At 41.4% G+C, this 17,584-nt stretch overlaps 2 protein-coding genes and 1 pseudogene across 5 annotated transcripts in view; 2 read left to right on the top strand and 1 right to left on the bottom strand.

The window, feature by feature from the left end:
- FRMD3 (FERM domain containing 3) overlaps positions 1-5,372 on the bottom strand; it is a 283,990-nt gene extending 278,618 nt beyond the window's left edge. The window contains exon 1 of one of the 2 annotated variants that reach the window (XM_039875676.1): positions 5,249-5,372. The gene's annotated coding sequence lies outside the window, so the exon portion shown is untranslated. The remainder of the gene's footprint in view (positions 1-5,248) is intronic. The other variant, XM_039875678.1, reaches the window with a different exon arrangement.
- IDNK (IDNK gluconokinase) lies at positions 4,750-16,125 on the top strand. 3 transcript variants are annotated; one of them, XM_039875681.1, is made up of 5 exons: positions 4,750-4,871; positions 6,824-6,854; positions 7,178-7,264; positions 14,589-14,632; positions 15,397-16,125. In XM_039875681.1, exons 1-5 carry the CDS (start codon positions 4,822-4,824, stop codon positions 15,740-15,742), a joined length of 558 nt encoding a protein of 185 aa, XP_039731615.1. In that variant the 5' UTR covers positions 4,750-4,821; the 3' UTR covers positions 15,743-16,125. The 3 variants fall into 3 exon arrangements, with proteins under 3 accessions (XP_039731615.1, XP_039731617.1, XP_039731616.1); XM_039875683.1 differs by having other exon boundaries at positions 4,779-4,871; positions 7,182-7,264; XM_039875682.1 differs by lacking the exon at positions 4,750-4,871 and adding an exon at positions 5,488-5,669 and having other exon boundaries at positions 7,182-7,264; positions 15,397-16,121.
- Positions 10,693-10,808, top strand: LOC120613045 (uncharacterized; annotated as a pseudogene).
- Positions 16,126-17,584: the final 1,459 nt, after the last annotated feature.

The raw sequence follows: 17,584 nt of genomic DNA, 5'->3' as shown, positions 1-17,584 counted from the left end.
TTACTTTTATTATTTAAATATTTACAAAAAATATATAATTTTTAAATAACTGAAAATATTTGGTCCACGTGTTTCTTAAATACTCATTAGAGAAACTACACAGAGGAAAAAAGTTGAAAAACATGACATTGGGGTTTGCAAAATATTCACAAAGAACACTCATTTTTCCAGGAGATAGACCAACTAAAATCATACATTGGCAATTCACATTTACCAATACACAGAATTAAAATAAGTGTATGGACCGAATTTTCTCAAGACTGTGTTTTCCTCCCATGAATTTTCTTACTTTTTTTTTTTTGATACACTCCAATCTTGTCTATAAAGGAGCATCACTCATAAACGATTAAAATAATAAAGTGATAAGAAAAAAAAGTTTACTAAATCATTTACTTATTTTTTCTAACATGCATAAAACATTTTTTCTGCTGATCAAATCATTCCTAGTTGACATGACAGAAATAAATATCAAAATATTTTAGCGTGTTATATAAGAAGTGCCATGACTTCTAGTTACACTCAAAAAAAATTGTTTCAGAAATTATAGTAGGTAAAAATCTTAAACTTCTCAAGGGCTAAAATACTATACAGTAATAAAAGACAAGTTAGAAAAAATATATTACAAACAAATACACCAAGAGGCTTTTACAACACAGTAAGAGAAAGAGAACAAGCTATAGAAAATGGAGAAAGGATGAAACACACATTACCCAGAAGAGGAGGTACAAATACACAAGTCTCCTGCAAGTCTCCAGGGATTCCTGGGACAGGAAATAGTGAACAATACAGAATAATGACTATGGCTCATTAGACTATTACCAGCTAGTGGTAAACATCTGCCCTGCCCATTCAATACTTTTTCACTCTGAATCCGTGCCCACCTAGCACTCTTCTGATTAATCATTTGTTTTCTCAGGTTTGGGGAACCTGAGTGGGATGAGTTGAATTGCAAATCGTGAATACATGAATAGCTCTGGGACCTATACATCGGTCTCATATTAAAAGAAATTAACACAGGAAGGAATTAGGAGATGTTAAAGGGTACAAACTTGCAACTAGCAGATAAATAAGTCCCGGAAATCTAATGTACAGAGATTATAGACAACGATCCTGGATTATAAACTTCACAGTTGCTAAAAGACTAGATCTTAATTGTTCCCACCACAAAACAAAACAAAACAAAACAGAAATGATAATTATGTGACATGATAGAAGTGGTAGCTAACACTATGATGGTCATCATATTGCAATATATGTGTATCAAATCAACACAGTGTGCATGTTAAATTTATACTATGTTTTATGTCAGTATATCTTGATAAAAAAAGAAACTAAGACTTTGTAACAGAAATTTACAGATAACAAAATACCTTCGCATTTGTCACTAATTATGAGTTTGCTTCAGAATCATTTCTCCAGGCACAATCAACCCTAGATAGATTGATAGAAATTAATTTTATGCACTTGCAGAGCCAGGAATCAGACCCTTTACTGTGAAGATTCCATGAGGAATGTGAACACTATTGGATATGCTCAGAATCTCATACAGGCACAGAGAAAAACAAGCTGACAGAATGGACTTGAGAGGGTCAAGGTGAGAAATGATATTGCTTTCTGCTTGCAACTTTCTCTGACCAGCTCATCCAACAAACTGGCTCCACTAGGGGTCAGGCTTTACTTAAAATTCATGACAGTTCTTGCCAACAAGGTAACAGAGATTGGCTCCCTCCTCTTTCACTCTCTCCTTTCCCTCACTTCCTTTCTTCACTCTTCCTTTTTTTCCTTCCCAGTAGTTAATTCAATAGGTGTATTTGGAGCAGCTGCTATACACCAGGCACAGCAACAGATACTAAGGATACAGACATGATTCCCACAGTCAAGAAGACAAGAGTAAAGTGGAGAAGACAGACTTTAACAAAGTAAATTGTGGGGGAAAGAATTACAAACCCCATAGTCTTTAATTCAGCCTTGGTTAGAAAAGATAATTAGAACAGAAGCTAATGGCCTCAGTCAGCAGTTAACAACTCAAAGGAGTAGTTATCTAAAGGAGATCCACGGAAACCTGGGGTCCCTTGGGAGCTTGACAGCTTCTTCCCAAGACTTTTCTGATGCAATTGAAGGTGATATTACAAAGGTGATTTTAAAAATATATTGTATAATGAAGTGTGTCAATATCTGGACGATTCGCACCACTGACCCAATACTTTCCAAACGGTGCATAATGTTATAAAATCATTGCATGTAAAAGGTCCATTCAAAGTACAAGATAAATGAAGGAATTTTAATGTAAATACAAATTCATTGGTATGGTTTCAGATTGGACACTGCACTAGACTTTAAGAAACTACCACTTACCGAGTTTTGATATATCATAGAAGAATATGGACAACTCACTTTAAAGGCTTTTAAATTAGCCCCACCTACATGGCAAAAGTGGTCATAAGAGGAAAGTTCATATCATTACAGGCCTACCTCCAAAAACAAAAACGAGCCCAAATAAACAACCTAACACTTCATCTTAAAAAACTAGAAAAGGAAGAACAAATGAGGCCTAAAGTTAGCAGAAGGAAAGATATCATCAAAATTAGAGCAGAAATAAATGAAATTGAAAACAAAAAAAAGATAGAAAAAATAAACATAACAAAGAGCTAGTTCTTTGAGAAGGTTAATAAAATTGACAAACCCCTGGCTAGACTCACTAAAGGAAAAAGAGAAAGGACACAAATAAACAAAATCAGTAATGAAAGAGGGGAAATTACGACTAATATCGCAGAAATACAAAAGATCATACAAGAATACTATGAAAAAGCATATAAAACCAAATTTAATAACCTAGAAGAAATGGACAAGTATTTAGAAAAATATAAACTTCCTAGACAGAATCAAGAACTAGAAAATCTAAACAGACTGATCAGCAGGTTGGAAATTGAAACAATCATCAAAAACTTATCAAAAAGTTAAAGTCCAGGACCAGACGGTTTCACTAGTGAATTCTATCAAACATTCAAAGAAGACCAGAACCAGCAGGTGGCACTCTCTGAAGCCCCCAAAAAAAAAAGTGAAATTCAGTTCGTAGGAGCACCTGAGTTCTGCTGTGCTGGATGTCATTCCTTTGCCCCATCAGATATGCTCTCCACCCTTTTCTTCCTGCTCTGTATCAAGGAGATTAGCACGCATGGGCCCACTCAACAGACGGCTTAGGTCTCTACCTTTCAAATGGGTTTGGCTGGTGGGGTTTGGTCACTAGCAGGAGATCAGAGGGCAAGAGAAGGGAAGGGGAAATCATCTATTCTCCTGATTCTCTCCATGTTGGGTCAACAAGGAGTGTCTGTCTCTCTTTGTAAGAAATCTCTATCTATACAGTTTGTTTGTCTCTCTCTGTCCCCCACTCCCTCTCACACCCAAACATACACACCATAAAGACTCCCTCCCATTGCCCCTTCACACCTCCCATCAGTTCCTGGGACTAAGACACTGCCCCCTTGTTGCTTTAACTGATCTCACCTGCATCTCTATAAATAGTCCCTTTGTTAAACCCTTTGCAAATGATGCAACTTGAGTGTGCTCTTCCTGCCACCAACCACCTTGATGAGTACAGCAAATTTGAGGCCTTTGGACATTACTTGAGTGGGGAAATCCGAATAGAAAAACTAGACTTTCTGCTAATCATTCTGATTTGAACATTGAAAGGAAACAAAACTTATGATTATTATTTTTTAATTTTATTATTATATTTTTTGCTGGAGCCAGTAAAGCAGAGCACAAGTTACAGCATTTGCTTACACATCTATCACCTACCCACCTGGGAGCACCTGGAGGGTAACATTCGTCTTTGGAGTCCTGCTGCTGGTAGATGTTCAAGAAATGGTCATCCGCCATAACTGAACTATGTAAGACCTTAGACAAGTCACCTCCTCTCTCCAGGTCTCAATTTCTTTATCTGCACAACCCTACCCAGGAACACTGAAGTCTAGCTCACTCTGGCTAAGTAGGAAAAACAAAGTCAGTGCAGGGGAAATTGAATATTAGATAAATGCTTTATGTCAGCTTTACTGTTTTTGAGGACACCAGGTAATATGAATATGGATAACGAAGGTTGGACAGAATGTTATTGAAAGTGCTTTTAATGGAATGTTTTAAATGACACATAATCAACACATTGTTTTAAATGGGCCCTTCAAAGAGGTGCTCCTTCCCCTTAGGTAATTCACCTGAGAACAGGAGCTGGATTAAATTGCACAGCCACACAGCCACGACATGTGCCACTATGGTCCATTCTATAATTGACATCAAAAGATATCCGCCTCCTATTATTGTGACAAATTGCCAGGTTACAAAACACTACCTTCAGCATGATCCCAATTTCATAAAATACTCATACGCATCGATCTATATATACGAGAGGGGGTATCATTTTAGGAATGGACGTTTATTGCCGTATGGTGTGGGAAAGTGTGAATTTATTGTCTGCTTGTTCTTTTTGTAATAACATTTTAAATAAATAAAAGTTATTTCCATTTGTGGAGGAGGAGCAGAGGCGTGTGGCCTGCGAGGGCGAGGCTCCCCTGCAGCCGACAGGGGCCCGAGGGAGGCGGAGGGGCTTGGGGCTGGCTTCCCCCTGCCCCTCGAGGCTCCGCTTCCCGCCGCGACGGGCGCTGGGCGGCGAGGGTGCAGGGCGGGCAGGGCACAGGGCGGCGAGGGGACAGGGCGGCGAGGGACACGGGGCGGGGCGGGGCACAGGGCGCGCGGGACACAAGGCGGCGCGTGCGGCCCGCGTACTGCTCCGCCCGCGCGGCCGGGAGGCGGGAGGACCTGGGGGCCATGGCGGCACCTGGCGCGCTGCTGGTCATGGGCGTGAGCGGCTCGGGGAAGTAGGTCGCGGGTGCCGGGGGCGCGGGGGGCGCGGGGAGCGCCCGGGAGGGGGCGGGGCGGTGCAGGTCAGCCCGGTTCTTGTTCCGGGCCCGCGGCGCTGGGAAGGCCCAAGGGAGCCCCGGCTCCTCTTTGCAGACGAGGAAACTGAGGCCCGGGGCACCTGCCCCCTCTGCCCACCCCCAGCCCGCTCGCCCTGGGGCACCTGGCCTGGGACCCGTCCGAGACCCGGGGTCTCCAGCTGCGCACGGAGAGTCCCAGCGAAAGCGCTCTGTAAAGGGCCCACCCGCGCCCGCAGCGGCTGCACAGTCGCGATGCCCCCGTTTGGGGGCCTGTGGTCAGAACAAGGGGCGCGGGGGCAGACCAGGCGCCCACTGACCTTTGTCGGGCTGGGCAGAGTGGCAGCTTCCTCCTGCGAGGCCCTGGCCTGATTAGGTTTTTGGAACGTGAATTTAATCTTCCCGGTTGATTGTCTCTCCCGTTCTTGGATCAGTGTTTATCAGCTAAAGCTGGAAGGGGTCAGTTGCTATGGAGGGAGGGCCCTGAGGGCTTTTGAGGAAGCGGGAACACGGGCTACCACAAAGCCTCTGCCCAGCCCTGCCTGGCCAACTTGGGAGCAGGGGACGCTAGCCTTTGGCTTCCTGATTAAACCAAATCTAACCGTGCCCTTTATCAGAAAGGCAGCTACTGCAGCATTCCACCAGAGGTAAAAGACAACTTAACTAAAATATCATAACCTTCAAAGGCCTTTAGTATTCTGAACCGCGGGAACTATGTGGTCAGACTCGTTCTTGCTCCAGGTGGGTAAATTTAGCTTTCCAAAATTATTGTGGCGTTTTTAGCCTCAAATCTTGGGAAATTAAAATAATTGGGGGAATCTTAACTAAAATAAATAAAACATAGAGTCAAATTCCGTAACTGTTGTATGAGTTGAAAAAGTTGGAGACTGTAAGGCTGCTTTTCTGGTGATACGTAATGGGGTGAGGTGCAACCAGAGCCCTGAGTCTTCATTCCACTGCTGCCTGGTTGTGTGAGCTTGGCCTGTACCCTCTGCCTTGGATCAGACCAGGGGGTTCTGAACTAGATGATTTATATGGTTATAATTACGGTTATGATATTCATACATTCAGTAAATATTTGAGCTCAATCCTTACTCTATGTCACTGACCTAATGACCAGGACAGATAAAATCCCTGCCCTCAGAGTTTACATTCCAGCATGGGAGACAGACAGTAAGTGAACAGATACATGCGTAATGTGCCAGGTGGTGGTAGGTGCTCTAGGGTAAAATAAAGAAGGGTAAGTGGAACAAAGTGCCAGGCGGAAAGCTCAAGCAGGCTCCTCTGAGGGAGTGGTATTTGAGCAAGTCTCAGAAGAAGCAAGAGAATAAGCCACATGGATAGCCGGAGAAAAGGCATTATAGGAAATAAAAAGTGCAAAGGCTCCGAGGCTTGGTTTCTTTGTGGACCAGCAGGGAAGCCATTGTGTCTGAGTGATGGGAGATGAGGTCAGAGAAACAATGCAGGTGAAGAGAAGTGGTCATGTGCTGGAGGTATCTTGAAGGTAGAGCCCAAAAGATGTGTTGATAGACCGGATGTAGGGTACCAAGGGGAGAGAGAGGAGTCGAGGATGAGTTCAAGATTTGTTTGATCACTTTATTAATTCAGCGTTTTTCTCAAAAAAAAAAAAATCTATAGAACAGGGACAAAAAAAAATCAGAAAAAAACTATAGGAGTTTAGTGAGATATAAAACATTGCTTTTGGGGAAAAAAATAGTGGTAACTGGATAATTATTTAAGTTCCTGGAGAAAACTAAAGTTATGCTCTAGACTCCTGGGTCGAGGACATCACTCACACTACTTCAATATCATAAAGGTGACTGATGTTTTAATACCGGCGGGGCTGGATAGAGGTTGGGAAAGGGCAGTCATTTGAACATGTGTCCTCTCCACAGATCGACCGTGGGCGCTCTGCTGGCATCCCAGGTAACCTGTTCTAATGCCTCCCACTTACGTGCTCCCTTGTGTTGTCTCCTTGCTTGTCTCCCTTTCCCTGCCCTTTCTTCTGGCCTTTAGTGGTTTGTAAAACTCACCACAGGCACCTCCACAGGTCTTTCTCCTTGGTGATTACAAATAGTGATGAATGAAAAAAAGCTGTATAGCCCCGCGTGTGGGGGGATCATGAAGTGGCATTCTAGACCTCCTCCCGCCTGCACCTGGGGAATTGTCCTTGGGCTGCCAGTGGCAAAGAGGGTGGTGGGGTAGGCAGCACTGCCTGCCACATACGCCCTTTCACTTTATTCTTAAAGCTAGGATGGAAATTCTACGATGCAGATGACTACCACCCAGAGGAAAATCGAATGAAGATGGGAAAAGGGATTCCGCTGAATGACCAGGTAGATGCTGTCTGTTTCTAACATAAATGTCCCAGCTGGGTGATGCTGGTTGAAAGCTCTGCAGTGCTTAGTGCAGTAGAGTCCCTGAGTCATGAGGTAACTCATGGACAGTGCTCCACAAGCCAGGCACACAGTGGGGCCTCCACATATGTTAACCTTGGCCCTGAACTTCTCAACTCAGCATCAGAGTGATGCCGCCACCCTCTGCCCTAACTTGTACAGGGTCTGCCAGGACACTTGGCTGAAGAATTTTAACCTGCAGAAAGTAATCCCCAAGAGGGCCTCATACGTGGGGAAGTTCATCTTCTCTTCCTAGGTCCTATTAGCCTGCCAGCATCATCAGACTCTGGCATCTACCCCCAAGCCAGAGTGATCTTTGCAAATTCGAATCTGGCCCTTTGGAATTTTCCCACCAATCTCACTCCACTCTCTTACATGCCATGTCCCCCATCCTTATCTCCCCTGGAGCCATCGTGGCCCCTTTCAGTCCCTCCTACTGCCCTGCTCCTCCCCAAGGCCTTTGCACCTGCTGGTCCCACTGCCTGGAATGTGCTCCCTTTCCCTCATCACTGAGTTAACTCTGTTCATCCTTCACATCTCAGCTCCTATGCCACTTCTTCAAGGAAGCTCTCCCTGACTTAAGTAAAATCTCCTGTAATAAACTCTCATAGCACATATCCCTTATTGCCCATGTCCCAGTTGCAACTTGGCATTTGATGGTATGAGAATTGATTAATAGTTACCTCTGCAACTAGATTTTACTGCCAAAGTACAGGGACTATGGCCATTTCTGTTAATCATTGTCTATCCCCAGGGCCTGTCACACAGTAAATGTCAGAGAGAATATTTATGAGTGAATGAATGAATGAGAGAAGGACTGAATGATTAGCACCTCGTTCCTGTATGCTCCATCATGAGGCCATTTCCTAGACAGAGGGTCTCTCTCGAGCCAGAGTTACAAACTGTGGATTCGTTGACTTAACTAGCTGCAGCCCAGGAGACACTGTGAGGGTAGGTCAAGGTCCGGGTCCACAGAGCAACTGTAAGCAGGGGCCCCAGCCAGACCCACATGCCAAGTGGGTCCAAAGGGCAGGAACAGAATGAAACTGGCCAGAGACCAGCATTGTGGCTTTCACTTTCCGTGAACTTGGCTCATACCCAGTTGTGACCCCACTATCTCACTCTCTTTCCTTTTCCTGCCTTGAAGGACTTGAGTCCGTAAACCATTAGTAGGTCTAATCTAGCGCATTCTAAGGGTGTAGTTCTTTGTTTTAGGGAGTCCATATTGAGTATGCAATGATTCAAGCTTTGAATCATCAAAATGAAGTTTGCAACATTTTACTTTAGAAAATAGGAGTGAACCATAAAAGAGATACAGAGTAATAATTTAAACATAATACTGATATTATACTAGAGCTGATAGACATAATAAAGATAAGGTTCCGCCACTAAGCTTGGGTTAGTCTCTCTGTGCCTCATTTTCCTCCCCTGAAGTAGAGATGGTACCATTTCATTTGGTTCTTGGAAGGATTAAATGAGATAATACAAAAATATGCAGAGAAGTACCCAAAGCATTCAATAAATATCACATTATTGTTGCTAATATCTACATAGACATGTATATGTAACATTTCTATAGTGTGTAAAATGTAACTGCCAGTATTTACTGCTTGGCGAGTTGCAAATCAGAGTTAAGTTAAAGAACAAAGTAAAGCAACACAAATGGATGGATTTTAAAATGGCATTTAAACATTCTTTCTCTTATTCACAAGTGAGGCTTATTAAGTGGGCAGTATGGATGAGGGGCAGGGGGAGTCCAGTAATTAAAATTAAACAATATGTAAACTCCAGTTCCTGGGTTGCAATGCCACATTTCAAGTGTTCAACAGCCACATGTGGCTTGTGGCTACCAGTCCAGACAGTGCACACAGAGGACATTTCCATCACAGGAGAAAGCTCTATTGGATAGCACTGGTCTACAAAGATATGCTCTTAGCGTGATGATGATAATGATAATAAAGAATTTCCAGTTCCAGTCAAGATGGCGGGGCTAGAGAATGTCACCAGAATGGTACTGGAGAGCCTCGGTATACCATCTCTAATCCACCCAGTCTTGGATTATGCCCTTCCCTCTGCCTCGTAGGCACTGCTGCAGTTGAAAGCCTCTTTATCCTTCAAGATTTCTTCTTCTAAGGCCTCTCCCCGTACTGTGTTATCATAGACTGTCTTAGTATATGTTTTTATAGCCCTTATCACTGCCCTGGGGCTAATTTAGTTGATCATCTACCCATCCACCTCTTCCATCAGGTTGTGGCCCATTTGAGGACAAGGACAACACCATTCATATTTATATCCCCAGTACAAACATGGTGCTTTGCACATATTAAGTATTCTTTGTTTGTGGAATTAAATCCCAGTGCATACCAAGTTCATCAATTAAAGCTCTTTTAAAATTTCAAAGTTAGAAATACAGTTTATTTCAACTATTAAATCAGTCAAAAAGTACTATTTAGAGTCTACTCTTTCTCTTATTTAAATCTCAAAGCAGCTCAATGAATTAAATATGATCCCGCATTTTACAGATGAACAAAGGCACAGAGAAGTTAAGCAACTTGAGCAAAGCCATACAATGAAGGGAGTCTCTCTAACCTCAAAGAATCTGCTTTTCCTAATCGGTTAAAGGTCCTAATAACCCACAGAACAAATACATCACAAGAAGTGAATCAGTTAAATGGAGCGAGAAAGTCGTGAAAACGAGGGTGAGGATGAGAGCAAGGAGCGGTGAGGCCCTCACGAAGCACATCCATTGTAGCGGGTCTAAGCCTTAAACAGTATTTGAAGTGAGTGAAGCTGTGGCCTGGCTTTACGCAGACCAGGTCTGAGAATTCTGGTTTCCACATGGGAGCCTAGGTAGCCTCTGGGGCTGCTTTGGGAAAACCCTTCTCCTTGTGGCCCCGTGTGATTCTCCAAGGTAGGAACCCAATCATTTAATTATGACTCAGTACTTGGAAACTTCAAGAACAAAGGTCAAAGTGCTTCTCTTATCTCCAACTTTCTCTCATTGTGTTTTGTGATCAGTGGACCCAGACCTTATGGATACACGGTGATTAGATTAGTCTAGCATACATTCTGACTGGGCAAATGTCTGAAAGCATCTATTTCGTTTAAATAGTTTTACATTTCCATTTATTAACTATAGTTTCATAGCTTCTGAGGAATTTTATTATGACTAAAGCAACGTGTTTTTTCTTGACTAATGCATATATTGAGGCACTATTAAAACAATTTTTTTTAAAAAAAGCATATTCAAAGTACAGGTTCATTTCCTTGTATACAGGATAGAAAGCTCATTTCCCGGACATGGTTCCATAGTGTAGCAGTTAGCACAGAACTCCTCAGTTCACACCCCAGTGGAGCCACAGTCCATGGTCTACAGCCATGCCACCCTGAACAAGCCCGATGTCTGATCTCGGAAGCTAAGCAGGGTCAGGCCTGGTTAGTACTTGGATGGGAGACCACATAGGAAGACCGGGTGCTGTAGGCATAAATCATAATAATAAAAAAAAAAGGAGGGAAAAAAAAGAAAGCTCATTTCCCGAACACGTTTTCTGTTTTTAATTTGTTTCATTCTTTAAAAATATTTCAGGCATGTAGAAAGTATAATAAATAATATAGTCAACACCCAGATAAATGAAATAACATTTATTTCCTAAGCCATAAAATAACACAGAGCTTGATCTCCACTTCTAAAGCACAAATAGACACATTTGTGCAGAGAGAGATGAGGCTGTAAGCTTGTATGAAGCATGGAGCTAGACCGGAGTGTCTTGCATAAATCTTGAAAGCTATCTTTGAGGATTACAAATATTTCCACTCGCTGGATTCAAGAAGCAGCAAAGAATCTGGCTGTCTCCCCTAGACCACAAGTGGGAAAAAAGTCATTCTTGAGAACCAAAGACCTTGCTACACCCAATTCACATTATATGGAAGAGACCAAGCTGAAAATACAAAACTGGTCTAGAATTGCTGAAACTACTATGGAAATGTTTCCAACTCAGCATTCCCACAAGCAAAGAAAATCTGAAGATGAATTTACAAGCAGAAATTACAGACCGTACAAGGAAATGAACCACTACGCAGGAGAATCGGAAGAAGCACGAATGGAAGAAGTCACACTCCAAGAAACAGACATAATAGAATCAAATAGAAGACAAGAACAGGAAAATGTTTTAAAGAATGAAATATCTGAAATGAAACAATCAGCAGATGAATTAAACAATAAACTAGACATAGCTGAAGAACTAGTGGATTAAAAGGTAGATGAGAGAATATTACCCAGAGTGCAGAAGAGTGCTTAGAGAATTAGAAAATATTTGAGAAAAATTAAGAAACTGGTATGATGAAATAAGCTTCACATACAGCTAAAATGAATCCAAGAAGTAAAATGTAAGTGGGAGAGAGGCAATATTCAAAGAGACAGTAATTACCAATTTTACAGGGCATGAGTCCTCAGACTGAATATGCAAAATGAGTCTTGAACGGGATAAATAGTACAAGTGCAAAGCATCAAAGATAAAGAAGTTTATCCTACCTAAAGCTATTAAAGAGAAAATACATATTCTAGAGGATTGCCCAATATACTAAGAGCGACTTCTCTACAACAATAGATGCCCAAAGACAGTGAAACAGGTATTCAAACTTGAAGAAAAACAACTGTCAACTAAGAATTCTCTAACAACTAAAATCTTAAGAGTAAGAGCAAAATAAAGGCATTTTCTGACATACACAAAGACAGAAGAGAGAACTGTTAACTTCTCTAGTGGGAGAATTTAAAACATGTTTCTTCAAAACAGGTAAACAAGACAATAAATTATTAAGGTTATAGAATATTTAAACAACAAATATATCAACTTGACATAAGCATTAATAAAAAATAAACATCCATTTCAAATACATTTGGAGCATTATAAAAATTGAGCATGTACTACTAGATTACATAGTACTAGTGCTACAGGCACAATTTGCTACAAATTCCAAAAAAATCAATATACCAATCACATTTTTTACCATAATGAAAAAGAATTAGAAATCAATAATAAAAATTCTCACAAATTACTAAAATGGTTGGAAACTGTATAAATAAGTAAAATTAAAAAATAAAAACATATAATTTGGGAGTTAAAAATCATAATGGAAATTATAAAATTTTTATAAATGTACAACAAAAAAGTGATATCAACTGAAATTTATGGGATGCAGTTGAAACATTACTCAAAAGGAAGTTAGAGTTTCTGAATGCATTTCTGGAAAAATAATAAGAATGGAAAGTAATGAGCTAAGCGTTCAAGTAGGAAAAAATTGCCAATAAACTGAAAGGAAGAATGTAATAGGAATGCTGAAATTAATAGAATATAAAATAAACTATGTAGGTGATGAGCAAAACTAATTGACAAGATAAAAATAGACAAATCTCTGGCAACACTGATCAAGAAGTAGAAAAAGCACAATTAAGATTAAGAGTGAAAAGAGGGCCGTGAACAATCTGATATCAGTAAATTTGAAGACAGATAAAACTGGACAATTATATAGAAAAATGTAAATGACTGTGGGAAAATGGGCCTGGATGGCAGTGACCCGATGGCAGAGACAGTGTTCAGGGACACAATACAGCCTGCTTTTTCCCCCACAAATAAAAATGACCTTACGGATGCTGCATTTGGCTTAAGAATCAGGAGGGTCCAGAGATTTGTCTATACGTGTAGTCTCCTCCTGCAATCTCAAATGTTGTAGTTACCAAAACTGAATCAAGAAGAGAAGACCTAAATATAACAATGTTCATTTGAAAAATTGAATCAATAATCTGAGATCTCCCCTCAAAAAAGGCCCCAGGCCCAGATGGTTGGCTGAAACAATAAGATATTTATTTCTCACGGTTCTGGAGGTTGGCAGTCCAAGGTCAGGATGCCAGCATGGTCAGGTTCTTGGTGAGGGCCCTCATACTGGCTTGCAGATGGCTGCCTTTTTACCGTATCCTCACCTGGGGGAGGTAGACTGAGAAGTTGACAGTTCTCCCTTCTATCTTTGTGTATGTCAGAAAACATCTTCACTTTACTCTTATAGTTAAGATTTTAGTTGCTAAGTGAATTCTTGGTTGATGGTTGTTTTTCCTCAACAGTTTGAACACTAGGAAAGAGTGTGCACTAGCTTCCTTGTCTCTTTTTATAAGGGCACTAATCCCATCAAGATGACCCCACCCCTTATGACCTCATCTAAACCTAATGATCTCCAAATAACATCACATTGGGGGAAAGGGAGTTAGGGCTTCAACACATGAATTTGGGGGGAGATAAACATACACTCCATAACAAAAATATATGGGATACAATGTACAAAAATAGAAGAGGGAAAGCTATTCTACTCATTTTATGTGGCTAGTATAACTTTGATACCAGAATTTAATGTGGACTATACAAGAAAAAATGCAGGTCATTCTCAATTATATAAATGCAAAATTCCTAAGTAAAATGGTAGTAATCAAAAATGTAAAAGAAAGGACATTTAAAAATGCATCATGTTTCTGGAAAACGCATCAAAATAATAAAGGATGGGGGCACACATGGGGATATGGTTGGGACATAAAACAAGACTGAGTTGAAAAGTGTTGAGGCTGTGTTATAAGTACATAGACTTATTTTATACTATTTTGTCTGCTTGTGTATGTTTAAACTTTTCATAATAAAAACTTTAAACAAATGCATTATGGCCAATCAGTATTACCCCCAGGAAGCAAGAGAGAACATGTCTCAGGAAGATTTTATGCGTGTAAAACATTGCAGTGTCCTATGTTAACTTGTCTTTGGGAAAATGTAAATTTCTTACAATGCTGTTCATCTGAAGGGAGTTTTGATTTGGGAGGATTTGAAGAATAAGACCAGGGGATAGCTGACATATGGGTTTCTGTGAATACCTCCTTGAATTTCAGATCAGAGGCACTAAAATAAATCATGTAATACAATAAAGAGATTTGTAAACTGATTAGAACCAGGGAAAACATATATCCAATGGGGAGATTAAAATGAGGGAGATACATACTGGTATTTCAGGGCAATTTTTATTATTGTTAAAAAAGACCTTGATGTCTGAACCAGGAAAATGTTTCTGTGCTTAACTGCCCAGTGACGACTCGTCAGCCTTGTATGTGGCTTGCTTCTCAAAACCATGAAGCTCTCTCTGGACCTTAATTAACACTGACAAACATGATTAACTGTGTTCCTGTGCAAACAAACAATACCTGGAAGTCACTTTGTGTCTGCTTTCATTTCAGGACAGGATCCCATGGCTCTGCAACTTGCATGACATTCTACTAAGGTAGGAGCATCCGGCCTTGGCATAAGCCAGTGAGTAAAGAAGACCCATCAGAAAGTACGGGGAAAAAAAAATACACTTGTGAAATCACAACTGATCGATGATAAAGGATCTCAGAAGTGGAATGCATCTCTATCGAACAACCAACAATGATTTTAACCAGCTACAGACATGTAGTTTAGTCAGGTTCTGGAGACAGAGCTAGAGAGCTCCACAGTTACTAGCTGGGAATCTTGGTCAGCCACTTGGCTTCCACAGCCTGTTTCTTCATCTGAAAACAGGAATAAATGTAGTTCCAGTCACAGATTATTGTGCGGAATTAGCGCAATAAAGCAAGGGTGGCACTTAGAACAACATCGATGCATAGTAGGTGCACAAAAAATGATAACACAGTGCCCGAGCCATGTCCTACATCTATAAGAGCTGAGCCAGCACTTACCGAGCACTTGCTGTATACCAGGCACCTTGAGAACCTTCCCTTACCACAGTTCTACGGGCAGATCCTCTGAGTAGCCCCATTTAACAGATGGTGAACTAATGGTCATGGAGGTGCACACCTTGCCCAAGATGGTTCAGTTCACTAGTGGAAGGGCTGTACCTCAAAGCCAGGACTGCCTGATACTTGATGGCCATTTTGTAACACCTTCCACTAGCAGAAAAATAGGACTGGACTCAACCTAAAAATTGACACCAAGTATTTTAAATGTCTTCATTCTTTTAGCACCTCTTCCTCCTCCTGCCAACCACCCCCCACCTTTTTTTAACAGAGAAGTAGCCTCGGGACAGCATGTGGTTCTAGCCTGCTCAGCTCTGAAAAAAATGTACAGAGACATCTTAATACGAGGAAAAGATGGTGTACCTCGAAAGTGTGGCGAGCCGGGGAAGGATGAAAAGCTGGCTGAGGTGAAGCTCTTTGTGGTCCATCTGAATGGGTCATTTGAGGTCATCTCTGGACGCTTACTCAAAAGAAAAGGACATTTTATGCCCCCTGAGTTATTGCAGTCCCAGTTCGATACTCTGGAGCCCCCATCAGCTCCAGAAATTTTCATTCAAATCAATGTGAACAAAACTCTTTCAGAGATCACTGCTACCATTATGAAAGCTCTCAGATGAAATGTCAGTCATTTCATCTCAGTGGTCCAGAACAGAATTAGGCATAAATTTCTTTCCTATCCCAAATCAGGTTCCAGCATCCTTGCTGATACTGTATTCAAAATTCCAGTTAAGGTGATCATAACATGTTGATATATATACTTGTTTGGGTGTATTTTTAGGAATTTGTGATATTCTTGTCATCATGCTCTGGCACATTTGGAGAAGAGAGGGAACTATGAAAGCAAAGCTTCAACTGAAATTTAAATTCATGTGACCCAATCAAATGATCAGAGGATATTATATGATCGATGCTGAAATCATTACCTTATTTAGAACATTCTTAATCATGCTGTATTCAGACAAATAAATGAAACTTAGCTATCCTTGGCATCCCTTGGAAACTGGTCTTGTGTGCATAAACATGTCCTATATTGACCACTCACCAGCAAGTCATTTCACACCATATACCTCCTAATTCTCTGTCCTTAGGTCATTTCAAGATAATTAAATAAAAAGCATATATAGTGCATGGATATAAAAAAACTGCAAAGATGAAACTTGAGTGAATGAAGTGTGGGACTTGCTGATCCAGTCTGCCCATCCCCATTTTTCAGAGACCTGTGTGGCACCAGGCTGGTGTCAGTGCACTTGCCCTCCTGCTGTAAAACCCATCAGTGATGGACACCAGGCATGCAAGGGAGAAACTGTCCAGAGCTGCTGTGGCCAAGACGTGAAAGGAAACCTTCCAATGGGCAGCAGTGTGCTAGTGACAGCTGGGCTGGGTGAGGCTGTGCAGGAGGTTGGAGGAGCTGGTAGGTTGCTGGCATACAGCTTACTGGGTACCAGCTAGGTTAGCTGCAATCTGGCCATCATGGGCTGGGTTTGAGCCTTTCCCCCCTTGGGCTCCAGGAAGATGCCTCCTTCTCTCTCTATCCTAACCAGGGCCACAGGACCCAGCCGCTCTGCAGGGCCACTGGTTGGCTCTGGCCAGAAAGTTAGTTTGGGAACCAATTATCTGTTTTCTTTCACAAAGGCATGCAGTTTTGTCCCGGGAACTACAAACAGAGTATCAGTGTGGGGTGCCAGTGGGATTAAAAGGGCACTTCTGGGTGGACAGACCTTGCCTAAGAGAATCTGGAAGCCTGGATTTTCTTCTCTGCTAGATTGGGGCACCTCTTGCTCAGCCTCAGTTTACATCAACTCTCATATTTAGGGTCCAATCAACATACTCCAACTGGATGACAGTCACCCCTGTTCATAGAGAAAGGACTCTGTCCACTGTCCTCAGTGAGTCTATCCTAGGTACTGTGACGGGCACTCTGGAGGGTGTGAGGACCTGTAACACAAAGCCCTGGCTCTTAGTGGTCTTAAGTTGGGGGTGGAAAGATAGAACATTTCATATTCTCTGGCACAGGCTAGTGTTCTAAGTGAAGGCAGTTCTTCACAAAAAGAATTGGTTTTCAAATATCCCACTGGATATTCATTTAGGACCAAATGAAAACACCTGTTTATAATAAGAGGAGCACAGAATCTACCTCTTTTATATATAAAAATTTTTGCAGTTTTAATATCCACTGAAATTTCCAAGACTGCAGTAAGGGGACAATTGTATTCCATTTTATTTTTAACTTTACCAAGAGTTGCTTACTATTTCAGAAAAATCATGGCGTACCTACAGCCTGCATTTGTAATTCTTCACTGATGTGCTGATGAGCACAAGCACCCACCTGCTCCATCGTGTTTGTCTAGCGTAGCCATGTCCAAGCATTATGTATTGAAACCCATTACTTTATTACAAGTTACTGTTTGTTTGTACTTTAGAGTTAAGGCATCATATTTACTATTTGCTTAGGTAAGGTT

Source organism: Pteropus medius, unplaced genomic scaffold, assembly GCF_902729225.1.
Source record: "Pteropus medius unplaced genomic scaffold, Ma_sr-lr_union100, whole genome shotgun sequence".
NCBI classification, from domain to species: domain Eukaryota; kingdom Metazoa; phylum Chordata; class Mammalia; order Chiroptera; family Pteropodidae; genus Pteropus; species Pteropus medius.
Note: the sequence above shows the minus strand (reverse complement) of the source record. Positions and strands in the feature narration are given on the sequence as shown.

Excerpts from the sequence above, each read along its gene's own strand:
- IDNK (XM_039875681.1), top strand. The coding sequence starts at position 4,822 with ATGGCGGCACCTGGCGCGCTGCTGGTCATGGGCGTGAGCGGCTCGGGG. Across the intron at positions 6,855-7,177 it reads GCGCTCTGCTGGCATCCCAG|CTAGGATGGAAATTCTACGA; the intron begins GTAACCTGTTCT and ends TTATTCTTAAAG. Across the intron at positions 7,265-14,588 it reads GGATTCCGCTGAATGACCAG|GACAGGATCCCATGGCTCTG; the intron begins GTAGATGCTGTC and ends CTTTCATTTCAG.